The sequence below is a fragment of the Capronia coronata genome (assembly GCF_000585585.1).
Source record: "Capronia coronata CBS 617.96 chromosome Unknown acBCG-supercont1.1, whole genome shotgun sequence".
Lineage (NCBI taxonomy): Eukaryota > Fungi > Ascomycota > Eurotiomycetes > Chaetothyriales > Herpotrichiellaceae > Capronia > Capronia coronata.
In genome coordinates, this window is record NW_006912893.1 from 2049813 (window position 1) to 2062357 (window position 12545).

General features: G+C 53.1%; 3 protein-coding genes across 3 annotated transcripts; 1 reads left to right on the forward strand and 2 right to left on the reverse strand.

The window, feature by feature from the left end:
• Window positions 1-273: 273 nt before the first annotated feature.
• A1O1_00716 (chromosome transmission fidelity protein 1) lies at window positions 274-2790 on the reverse strand (the record flags this gene model as incomplete). Its single annotated transcript, XM_007721633.1, has 1 exon — window positions 274-2790. The coding sequence occupies one exon, from the start codon at window positions 2788-2790 to the stop codon at window positions 274-276; it is 2517 nt and encodes an 838-aa protein (XP_007719823.1).
• Window positions 2791-4105: 1315 nt separating this feature from the next.
• A1O1_00717 (uncharacterized protein) lies at window positions 4106-6647 on the forward strand (the record flags this gene model as incomplete). Its single annotated transcript, XM_007721634.1, has 2 exons — window positions 4106-4191; window positions 4238-6647. The coding sequence occupies 2 exons, from the start codon at window positions 4106-4108 to the stop codon at window positions 6645-6647; spliced, it is 2496 nt and encodes an 831-aa protein (XP_007719824.1).
• Window positions 6648-7517: 870 nt separating this feature from the next.
• Window positions 7518-11867, reverse strand: A1O1_00718 (uncharacterized protein; the record flags this gene model as incomplete). The annotated part of the gene is made up of 4 exons (XM_007721635.1): window positions 7518-8579; window positions 8940-10727; window positions 10775-11660; window positions 11716-11867. 4 exons carry the CDS (start codon window positions 11865-11867, stop codon window positions 7518-7520), a joined length of 3888 nt encoding a protein of 1295 aa, XP_007719825.1.
• Window positions 11868-12545: the final 678 nt, after the last annotated feature.

The following is a 12545-nucleotide window of genomic DNA, read 5'->3' on the forward strand; positions in this document are numbered from 1 at the left end:
GTCGACAATGGATGAAGAGTTGAAAGTGCAGGTTGTGCGCCAAGACCTTGATTGGGCTTAGTGGCAAGAAATCTTGGCAACACTTCGCCAGTCCGGTGGGCCACTGATACAGGATGTGCAAAACACCAAATGGGTAGGTAGCTATTCAAGTTGACAATATTCATAGAATGTATACCTTGAGCGCGAATGGTGCGATCGGACATTTATTGCCATTGGGACTAGTGGTCACTCACATGCATGGTTACCATCAGCCGTTGTCATCAACACATTTTATCATAATTTCGTGCGAAAAAAATCTATCAGGCCTCTCTCGACATCTCCCCAGCTGTCAACACCTCTCTCCATACTGCCTTGGATCCAGCCTGGCAGCTTCTGTCTAATTCTGTCTGTTGCAAAGCGTCTGTCAACCATCAGGATTGCAGCATAATCGTTCCTGTGCCGAATCACTCTCCCAATGCTCTGGTTGACAGCACGCATACAGGCATTTTCGTAGTAGTCTCGACTCGCCTTCTTTGCCTCAACTTGCCATTGTCCTTGTGGCAACATAGCCTCGCGTTTGCACTGCTGATATCGAAGACCTTCAATATGCTGCATCTTCGCCTTCCACTCTGCGCCATTGGCATTTGGAAATGGAAGGCCAACTGCGATAACCGCGCGGCCCAGCTTATCTGAGAAATTGATCCCTTCCGAAAGCTTGCCGCCAACGACTGACAGCAAAAGTGCTCCCTTCCCCGAATCTACAGCGCTTGCGTAGTCTCGGAGAAGTTCATCGACAGAGACACCTTTGGACTCTTGAAAAGTCACCTTGGTTTCACCTAACGCCTTCATCAGAGGCCGGCCGAGGGGGAGCTTTTGCCAGACAGCTACGACCTGAGCAAGGTATTCATAGCTCGGGAAAAACACCACGACTCCGTCTGGGACGACTTTGCATGTCCGATATATCAGGTCGGCTAGCTCCAGAATCGTCCCCTCTGAGCCGCGTTTTTCGAAAGTGAAGTCAAACTCGACATTCGAAGGCCCTTTCACAACGGCTTGAGCAAACAGGTGGGTGGAAGGTATGACATGGCCAAAGCTGAAGGTTTCAAGCCTGTCCTTCTCGAGATATGAGAACAGATAATTTGAATAGTCCGACATTGGTGACATGGTCCCTCCAGCAAGGATGACGGCTCTGGCTTCTGCGACTATCTCTCGAAAATGTTCTCTCGGATCAAGTAGTGTGTAACGGACAATAATGTCGCCATCGTGCCGCTCAACAAAGAACCTGCCCTCCTCGTCAGGGTTCATCAGAACCGACATGAAGTTCTGAAACTGCATCAAGACACCTTTGCCTTGACCGTCATCATCTGCATCCTTCTGGACTTCGGTGTATGATTCGACCTTGTGGCAGAGCTTACTTTCATGCAAATACCTGAGGAGTTTGTGCGGACGGATCTGATCCACACCTTTGCCAGACATCAGTTGGGTAGCTGTGGTTGTAACCTGACCCGAGGAGGACTTTTGTGCCACACCTCGCAAGCAATCCGCAAGCGAACGGAGTAAACGCAGAACTTGAGTTACATAGACACGGTTCTTGCCTTTCAAGCGATTTTTGAACCGCATTGCGTATGCAGTAACCTGTTGTAGAGCTTGCTCCAGTTGACTGAGTCGCAAAGCTATGGAAAACGTGTCCGCGATAGCATCTGTCAAATTATGTGCCTCATCGATCACGACGACGTTGTCCTTGACTGAGACGCCCAGGGCATCTCGGGCTGACCTCTGCAGAAGGAGTGGGTAGGGCAGAGTGAGAATTTCAGCGGAAGCGATAGCGCTGCGGGAAGCATAGTAGGGACAAAGGTCCATCCTCTTACCGAGATGAGCCAGATCTTCGATGTCTCTGATTTGTGCAATGGCCTTGTCTCGAAATGAATCGACCTTCTCTCTGTCATCCTTGGATGGGAGATATGGACATTTCTTGTCTTTGGCGGTCCCCGGTTTTTGAAGCTCAAGGCAGCGTTCATTGATTGCTGTGGGGGACGACAGGCGTGCAACCTTAGGATTGATACACAAATTCTTCCTCGAACCTAAGGCAAGGTGCTTGATACCCTCTTCAAATTCGGAACCCGGTGTGAAATCTTCAACAGCCGTGGGAACCGACGGAGGAGGCTTCACGCGTCGCAGCTCGTTCACGAATTGGGTGAGCTGCGAGTGGGTGCGGGAGCAAAAGATGACTTTGAGCCGGTCTTCTTCTGGCTGTTCCATGTTCTCTTTTGTTGGTTTTTGCAATTTGTCAAGCAGTGACTGAGTAGAACTGGAGAAACCGGTGCTCGTGCTTTGAACCGTGGCCTTTTCTTCAGCCTCGCTGTTATAGTCGTCGACCAAGAACTCGTCATCATTCAAGAGATGTTCTGACGCGCTTGACTCAACGATTCGCGGCTTTTTGGAGAATCTGCTGTCGAATGTTTTCTGTTTCTGGCGGGCCTCTTCTTCCCGAAGAGTGGCAAGTTTGTGCTCGAGCTCTTCTCGAGCAAGGAGCATTTCACGTCGCCGGACAGCCGTTTCAGCGCGCACCAACCAGTCATCTTGATCACCTCCGCTCTCAGCATTCAGTGTACTGTCCAGAGCATGGCGCTCATGGTCTCGAAGCCAAGTCAAGGCACCGCATATCAGACTCAAAGACTTGCCTGTGCCTGTTGGGGACTCGAAGATGCCCACCTTCTTTTCCTGTATACAGCGATACAGATGTGACATGAACTCCAGCTGAATATCATAAGGCTGATATGGATGGCAGAAGTTGGCCTGACTAGGCTCCATGATGCTCTCGGGCATCGGGCCCTCGTCCCAGAGACTATACGCGTATTTGGTGCACTTGATCCTCGCAGCCACTTCTCCTTCTCCTCGGTGGACCCGTAAATATGCACAGGAGGGTCATCTCCAGCTGGGGAGATTTGAACGCGCGTTCGACGCGCATCAGCTTGGTTGGCGGAGGCCGGAATAGCAGTTGCTCAAGGCTGTTGAGTGCGATTGTGAAAGGCGAACAGTCGGGTGGGAGCACGGCTGCAGCCAGTACTGTGCGCGATCAACGGGCCGATATTGCTTCTGCTTTTGTGTATTGTAACTCCATACAGAATCTGTTCGCACGAGACGATGGAATGCCAAAAATGAATCGATGGCTTCCAGTGTGGCTGTGGATCGACCTTTGCAGCGCGTAATCGTCTTACTAGTACTAGTATGCGAGGCGTAGGCTGTTTTTGAGGCACCCACTGTGGCACCCAAAACTTGAACCCGGGAGGCAGCCGGCTGCCTTGGGCCGATGATAGCCTAAGGAGCCAGCCCGGCTGGCTTGATCCAGAGAAGTGTGATAAGGGAGGCTTCAGGGGGGTTTGTGGGCTTGTCAATTATCAGATACTCAGTAGCCACCTAACATCGCACCTGCCTAAGGTAGGTACCAACTTTAGGTAGCAGTCGTTACATCCATGCCTAGGCCTTTTATGCTTAGACTTTGATTAGGCGTCTGTACTTGGGTATCTACGTACCTAATTGGGGCGAGATGGGCATCCCTTACTAGTAGCCTAAGCCCCCGGGACCCCTAAGCTAGCCTGAGTCTCCCTGGTACTTTATGGCAGATCGTGTTATGCATGCGGAGCATCCGTCACCCTTACAGCCTTGCTGCGCCCGCCCTTGTCTCCCTCCAAACCATCAACAACACACTCACAATCCACAACTCCCCATGTTGTCCCACATTGCACGGCCATGACTGCTCCCGAACACCGGGTAGCCTTCAGATTGCAATCCTCTTCCTCTCGGAAACAAGACATGTCTACAACAAGTATCAAACTGGGAAATCATCCTGCCTCGGTCGGTCTCACCTCTGAATGCCCACCTTGGGAGCCGCAGATCCCAGTCTCTCTGCTCAAGCCGCATAAGCTGAAGAAAACGCGCTCTTGAAAGCCATCTCACGCCCCTTGCCTGATTCTCTGAATCATCCCAAAGCAGCTCTACTTTCTGAGGTCCCAAGGTATACTGAGTTGCTGGGCATCAGCAGGCAAGGCGGTGGAAGCGATCAGGTGAACTGGGCATGAGCGTTCACTTGTAGACAAAAAAGGTTCATCCGCTGCTGACCGTAGCCATGAATTACAACACAGGCGCAACCTTCGTACCGGGGGGTGATGACTCCTACTACATGCCTGAACTGATACAACCGACCCCCAACCGGTATGTTGCTCGCGAGGCATCGAGGGGTCTCTGCTAACGACAACAGGGTGCATGAACTTCCTAGTAACATTGAGCAGAATGTTGCTCAAATGGAACAGGCCGCATCGGGCCCTCTTTCAGCAAGTTCAGCATCAGTCTACACTCCCCAGTCAGCCGAATACATGGCCTCGGGCATGCCTTGGAGGAATGCTTCAGACCCAAGCAACAACCAGCAAGTGATCGGACAAGGTATGCCTATACACGCCCCAAGTCAGCCGGTCCAGCAAGACAGCTACCCACCGCGAACGACGTCCATACCTCAAGCAGATCAGCCGAACTTCTCTCCCTTCCCTATTCTTCGAAACCCTCCACCCAACATTCCACCTACGGACGAGCAGAAGGAAGCCACGTTGGAGGGAGCAAGAGTAGCAGTCCTGAGTTGCAGTGACCCTGACACCCAGTTAACATGGGCACAAGATGTGCTGTCATATGTGGAAGTATGTCAGCAGAACGAGGAAAGAATAGCTCTGGCACAAGCCCCTCGGACGCGGACGCCTCGTATCGAACACGTCTTGAAGGAAGATGCGCTCAAGATTGTCAGCTTTTTGGCCGATCAACATCACCCCAAAGCTGAGTTCATGCGAGGTATGTGGCTTGAGTTTGGCAAGTTTGGGCACAGAATCGACAAAAGAGAAGCCTTCAACTGCTATACAAGAGCCTCCGAAAGAGGCTACGTCCGTGCCGATTACAGGATTGGAATGCAGTTCGAGTCCTCGAATGACGCCCTTAAAGCAATCAAGTACTACCAGAAAGGAGCCGATGCTGGGGATTCTGCTGCTTGTTACAGGCTGGGGATGATGACCCTCCTTGGCCAACATGGGCAAGTGCAAGACTACGAACGGGGCCTGAACCTGATATATGCTTCAGCTCAAACGGCCGACGAGAACGCTCCACAAGGTGCTTACGTCTTCGGAATGCTCCAGGCTCATCAAATGCCCCAAGTCCAAATACCGGAGCGCTATTTGCCCAAAGACATGGTAGCGGCAAAAATCAACATTGAAAAGGCCGCCTACTTAGGATTCGCTAAGGCGCAAGTCAAGATGGGAACAGCGTATGAACTCTGCGAGCTTGGATGTCCTTTCGATCCTGCACTTTCGCTCCATTATAACGCCCTTGCGGCCAGGCAGGGTGAACCTGAAGCTGAAATGGCCATCAGCAAATGGTTCCTTTGCGGCCATGAAGGCCTCTTCGACAAGAACGAGGAGATGGCCTTTACCTACGCACAGCGAGCGGCGCTGTCCGGGTTTCCAACAGCACAATTTGCCCTGGGATACTATTACGAGGTTGGTATCTACGTTCCAGTCAATTTTGACCAAGCCAAAGAATGGTATCGAAAGGCATCACAAAGTGGCAATCAGGATGCCGGTAAGAGAATCGAGGCCATCTCTAGGTCCAAAACGTTATCTCGGAAAGACCACGAGAATGTCGCACTTTCAAAAATCCGGCAGCAGCGAGCCTCGGTGATCCTAGATGGTCAAATCCCTCCGATGCCCGCGATGCCTGCAATGGCACCCCTGGCTGAAGAGCAAGATAACACAGTCATTGACATGCCCGATCCGTCTCGTCTTTCTCTCCACCCTCAGAGACCACCATCAGCACGGCCGGGAAGCGTCGCCCCATACCCAACCGATAACCCCAGCTTCCCGATGGGCAACCAAGGCCCTGACTATCGACCAACTTCAGCGTTCGGAATCAACCCAAACCTTCGACCTTCGTCGGCTACGACAATGGGAGGCCCCAGACCTGATCCGTATGGATCTCCACATATGCTACCTCAACAGCGTCCCCATTCGACCAATGATGCCCGGGTCCCGCCAGCAGGCTACGGTCAAGGTGGGCGAGTACCATCAGTGCGGTCATCTGGGCCTGGAGTGCCACAAATACGGCCACCACCAAAACCTGGTGCTGCATCTCCGTATCGTGACCCGCGAGCAGCTGGCCAAACCCCTACACCTCCAGCGCTTGATATTGGCTTTTCCGCTCCTCTCGAACCAAAGAGAAGACCTCCACCTCAGCAGCCCAATGGGCCGAACATGGGTAAACCTCAACCTTTTGATCAGAACCATCCCTCTCGCCCGTTTTCTCGCCCCAACCAACCTGCACAGCCAGGCTCTTCACAAAGTCGACCTTCACCACTGAACTCTCGCCCTGGACCCGACCGTCCTGATATGGGTTATGGTCGTCCTCCAAACTCGCAAACGCCTCCCAGTAGAACTCCAGTACCTGCAGCACACAATGTCACACCGGCCAACATGGCTCCAGCACGGCTAGATTCCAATCGACCGAGTGGAAACAGCCAGCCGTCGAAACCAGCTTCGGTCCCGACCAATGCCGTTCGCCCACCAGGTAAAGGACCAAAGACATTCGACGAGATGGGCGTTCCTCCTGGCAAAGACAAAAGCGAATGTGTAAGTTGAGCTTCTATCTTGTGCTTATCAATGGTCCAAACTGACACGTGGTCCACAGATTGTCATGTAGTTTGCTATTTCCTGCCGCGACTGAAGTGATCTATGATACCCTTTTTGTGACTTGGGTCTTCTAGGACAATCCGATGCATTTGGGTACGGCGAGTGGTATGGGTTTGACATAGTTTCCGTTTGCAGAAGGTTCCTTGGAATCAACGAATGCGTTGGAGCTGGATCGATCTCGAAAGGAGTTTGTTGGGACAAAGCATTGAATGCATGGGCAGCGGGAGTATTCTGCGAGCGACGTCTTCTGCATCAAACCGGAGTCCATCTTTTGCTTAGACATGAATGATGAATTACGCCCAACTTCTTTCACGTTGATATGGATCCTTCTCGGACTCGTCTGCTCTGTTTAACGTGGGAGTTAGATGTGCGGACGTGAGGCTGTGTGTGAGCAGATACTATAGAAGGTAACGCTCTGGAGGTCTGCTTTCGGGTTCTGATATCATGGATCGCCATCAGGATTGGCCCGGACTATGGAGCCCTTTTGGTTTGTTGAAGGTCTCAGTCTTCCCAGGTTGAGATGACTCAATCACAGAACCAGTGAACGGAGAAATCGATCACGATTGAATGCGCGACAGCTACGTTATGACACGATCTACTAGCTCTCACCAAGATGTTCTAGCACCAGACCCTTCCCATACGACACATCCAAGCATCTTCAAGAGTAAGCCAGACCTCTCAGCGTGATACACAGTCCCGATCACCCCAAGTTGACAAACCTTAGGGGGTAAGTCAGTCCATCCGTCGATAGAAAACAAGTCAATCCAAACCCAACCATCCCTTCCCTTCCCTCCCCGTCATTCGACAGATACGACTAGGCTAGCTACCATCGTTGGGAATGCTCGCCCAAGACCACGTCCCAACAGGGACATTAGCCGCGGCAAAGTAACCCGCAGTATAATTGACGATCAGCGCAGGATCGGACTGCGTGGTATCCATAACCAGCCTGGAGCCAGGTGTCACGCAACCTCTCTGGGCCCGACAATACGTGAAGAACTGCGACATGCTGGACGAACTGCCCTGGCCACCGACGGTCTGCCTGCCGCCCTGGTCGGTGGTGAGACTGCCCACGCTGAAGAAATAGGTGGTCCACACGCCCGGCACGCCCGTGTCGTAGGTGATGATTGCATGCTGCACGGCCGAGTCTTCGGTATTGTGGCTGAAGAACCATTCAATGGAGATGCCGTATCGTGCCGAACCGGAACCGATCTCGTCAACTTGGTAGTAGATGCCCTGTTGGCCTGCGCCCAAGATGAAGCCCGACGTCCAGAACGGCGCGAGCGTGTACGCGGGCAAATTGGACGCCGGGAACGAAATCGGGACAGCGTCAGTGCTGCGCCCGCCGACCCTGTAGGTGTTCTGCGTGCCCGAGTTCAGTACGAGCGGCGAGTTGGTGAACCAGAAGTTGGCCGTCACGAAGAGTTTTGGGCTCGTCTGGTCGAAGATCCGCCATGTGATGGGCGCGTATTGGCCAGACAGGTCGAGCGGCGTCGTGTGCGAGTTGGCCGCCCAGCCGTTGAAATACGTGTTCGTCCCGCCCGGGTATGCGGGCAGCGTGGCCCCCTGGATGTTCTGGCCCGTGGGGAAGGGGATCGGGTGCGACAAGTACAGTTGTAGCGGAGACGCGGAGCCGGCGCCGTTGGACCCGGTCGATAGGAATCGTCCGGAGTGCGTGCCTTGCGTGTTGGTCATGTTGGTCGTGGTGGCGCCGCCGTTGCTGACTCGCCCGAAGAGCGTGCAGAGGCCGGAAGAGGTCGTCCAGGAGAAGGCGGCGCATGTCGTGCCTTGGCTTGCTGCGACGTCGCATTGGTTGAGGCAGCTGTTGTATGTTGCCTGCGTGGTGGCGCCGAATGGGTTGTTGCCGACGTTGGTGTAGTCCGCCTGGGAGAATGAGGATGGGAGGTCAGTGGAAGGTCAGGTCAGGACAGGGATTTGCTTCAATCTTTTTCTTCTTCTTTCTTTCGGGGTGTTTTCTCTTTAATTTTTGGGAATATCTTCGAGGTTTGTCTCAATGGCGGAGTGTGACTTGTGGATGGGAGAGAGGAATCCAGTCTTGGGTCTTGGGACTCACCGCGCATTCAATATCATAGTATCTGCCTTATGATGGGTTGACTAGGGCCTGCCCGCCTGTAAGATAACCAAGAAAGGTCCTGTCAGATTGTTTCATGTATATAGAGCAAGGCCGGGCTTTGTGGATCTGAACTCACCCTCGAACTTGGATATCAAATTGTTGTCACACACCGGGTCTTGCGGATACGCTCGTGGGAAAAGAGTCGAAGAAGCCTGTGAGCGATCCGAGGTGGTACTTGACGAGCTGGTCGTCGCGGCTCGAGTAGAGCTCGTCGTTGATATACTCGACACAGAAGTGGTGACCCCGACAATACTACCAGAAGTGACAACACGTGTTGTTGTAGTTGTAGCTGTCGTCCTCGTCGTCGTCGTCATCGTAACACCACAGACGAAGTTGGGATCAGTGTAATCCGTCATTCGAGGATACCCACTATACAGCAGACGAGCGCTGTCGAACGTGGCGTTCCCTCGGGTCACACATGTCAAGCTCGAGTATCTGAAACAATTGTTGGGCGTTCCTTGACCGACATCGCCTTCCTGGAAAGTCAGCCCCACGCAGCTGTTTGGTTGGAGCAGATTCTGATATTGACACCACATGATACAATCTTCCAAAGAGAATGCCACGATCGGCTGCACTGGGGCGCCCGTGAAGATGGTGCCACATTCGAGTTCGTAGTTCACTTCCAAGCCGTAAATGTTGTAGTCGTAGCATGTGGGAGATGTACCGGGACATGCGGAGGCCGTTGGAGCAGGGGGACAGCTTAGGGGTGAGTATGATGTTGTGCTGGCCGAGGAAGTTGTGATTGCGGTTGTGGTTGTTAAGCGTGATGCTGAGGTCGTTGACGCTGTGGCCTGGGTAGTGGTTGTGGTTGCAGTGGGCCCGAGCGAAGGATCGGTGATTGCTGGGTAGCCTGGGAACAGGAGGCGGCCGCTGTCAATCCCGGGGCTGTATGTTGTTCCTGTCACAGAAGACAATAAAATGCAGTTGGGGGTGCTTCCACTCAACGAACCCAGGTAGTTGACTCCGAGACACCCATACGGTAGAGCCACGTTGTACAGTGTGCAAAACCCGATACACGTCTTCAGGGAGGAGGCTGTCGTCGAGTTGCCGGTGAGGATGTTGCTCTGTAACGTTGTTGCGCATTCAACTTCGTAGCAGACGCCGTCGCTGTTGACGTTCAATGCTTGATGGTTGTATGTGGAGCAAAGAGCTGCTGTCGTCGGCGTTGCAGAGCAATATGAGGCCGTGGATGTGGATGTGGATGTGGATGTGGATGTGGATGTGGATGTGGATGTGGATGTGGATGTGGTTGTGGAAGTCGATGGCAGGGGTGTGCTTCTTGATGATGTTGGAGATGTTGTCAGTAGTGTCGTCGTCTGTGACGTGCTCGACACCGGCGTTGTTGAACTGCCTGCTATCCGACTGGAGCTGGTTGATTGTAGACGCGAAGAAGTTGAGCTGGAAGAGGTTGTTGGCGAGGATTGAATCGAGGGCTGTGCTGTGGACCCCGAAGGGACCATACTGGTGCTAGAAGACTGGCTGGAACTTGTTGCAGTATTTTGTTGCAGGCTCGTTGTCGATGATACAACTCCTGAGGAACTTGGGCCAACGGACGTAGACCCTGACCTCGTAGTCGTGGTACTTGACAAGCCTCCGCTGGAGAGTGAGGTGGATGTTGAGGGCGCAGGTGTTGTGGGTGAAGAGCTTGACGATGGAGGAGGCTCCGACCCAGTACTCGTCGTGGTGGTCGTCAACTGGGAAGTTGTCCCATCCATCATCCATGTCGTGGTTGAGGAGTCTACGACGCCCGTGTCTGTTGGGTTACTATTGCCGTCTGCAAACTCGATTTCAGGAGCATATGGTTCGTTAACAATGATTGCAGCTTGGGCGAACGCGTTCGCACCCCTGTTCACGACATTGATATCGAATTTCAGGTGACATGGGTTCGAAGGTGCAAGCTAGAAGATCATCAGTCCTGAGAAGGCAGAAAACGGACAATACTTACAATGTCAAACTCGACCGCAATGCATGGCCTATCAGACCCTGGCACGTAACTGTTGCAGGCGTCGATACAATCGGCAATGTCGGTTGCTGGCACCGCTTCCAACTCGAAGCCTGGAAGCTCTGTATCGCAGAGGATCAGGTAGTTGTCATTGACTGTGCCGTCGAATGGTGAACGATCAAAGCAATTCGGCACGCCAGTTGTGGTGGGAGACAAGTACGGCGTGGAAATCGGAGATGCTGACGACGACGAAGACTGAAAGCTTGTCGAAGAATACGTCAAGCCCCTAGTGGTGGAAGATGAAGTCGATGGATTTGCAATCGTTGGGCTAGACGAGATTGAGGTTCCGGGAATGGTTCCCTGTTCGGAAATAGAACTCGAGAATGGGCCTGAGGAGAGACTGCTCATGGTGGTTGTCATCTGGCTAGATGACCCAACCGTCGTGCTCAGACTCGACGATTGTAGCATGGTGGTAGACGACGACAGAGTGGCATCAACATCTGCGGTAGGGACCACACTGATTGGGGTCACCGTGCAGCCTGGGGGTGCCTCTCCATTGAAGAAAACCTGGACGACAGAACCAAAGTCACAGAAGAGAGCCTCGCGTCCGGCAAATGCGTCGTTCGTCCACAACAAGGTATTATTGGAGGAGACGGAGAATACTGTTGCAAGCTCCGCCAACACCGGAGAGACCTCGAATTTCTGCGAAGGCACTTCTCCGCTGGTAGACACATATTCTCTTCCACTCATCAGCTGACCCGAAGGTGTGATTGTGAAGGCGACTGCTTGTTGAGGGTCTGTGGATATGGTACCATCAGAGGCTATGTACTCCAGTTGCCCGCTCAAGCTGTTGGCCAGGAAGAGATAGTAGGGTGTTGCAGGTCCAGAACTGTCCTCTGTCAGTTCGTGTAGCGCCAGCTGGCCGGTTGAGTATATGTGCTTACCTGGGAGTTGAGGACGAGCTGCTGGTCGTGCTTGTGCTCGTATAGGTGGCAGGGCAGTAGCTGATCGCAATGGAAATGGTAGTGCCATATCCCAAGACTGGTAGCACCAGCCGCTGCGCGAGGACACCCGCAGCTAAATGCCTCCACTTCATGTTGAAGATCTCTGTTCCTGTTTGTATCTGCTCGAACCTTGCCTGGCGCGGCGGGGTTTTCAATAATGAGGCAAAGTTTAGGAGGCATTTTGAAATACATTAGAGACTCGGTGGTCTGTGTGAGACGCTTCACGCGCCTGGAATGAAAACAGTAAGGGGCAAGGAATGTCGGGCGGGCGCACGTAGCGGAGAAGAGGAGGAGGATTGGACCATCATTTTGCCTCATATCCTTACCAATGAATCTATGCACAGGCATCCTGACAGGATCCCCAGGAGACGTTGACCCCAACATGGTGGACGACAAGGCGCGGTCGTCAGAGATACGCGGCGGAAGTACAGCCTCCTGAAAGGACTTTCCACATCCGCGGCACCCACACTGCGCGTCGTATGTCTTCATCGCCTTTCCTACCCTATGTACACGGCACCATGGAAGCAAGCTATGTCGGTAGGTAGGAGCTGTTGGAAGAGGGACATGGTGTCGTCGCTGTACAACAGCTCTACAATTGTACGAGCGGATCTCCGAGTCAATCATTCAATGTTGATATCCGCGGAACCTTGGCATTGCTCTTGGCACGGCGGACTGCCTCCGCCGTCCGACTCAGACTGGATGTTGTATGTCGGCAGCGGCGCTCTCGTACTAAAGCAACAGGTTAAACACGCAGCTCCCCTATGCTACTG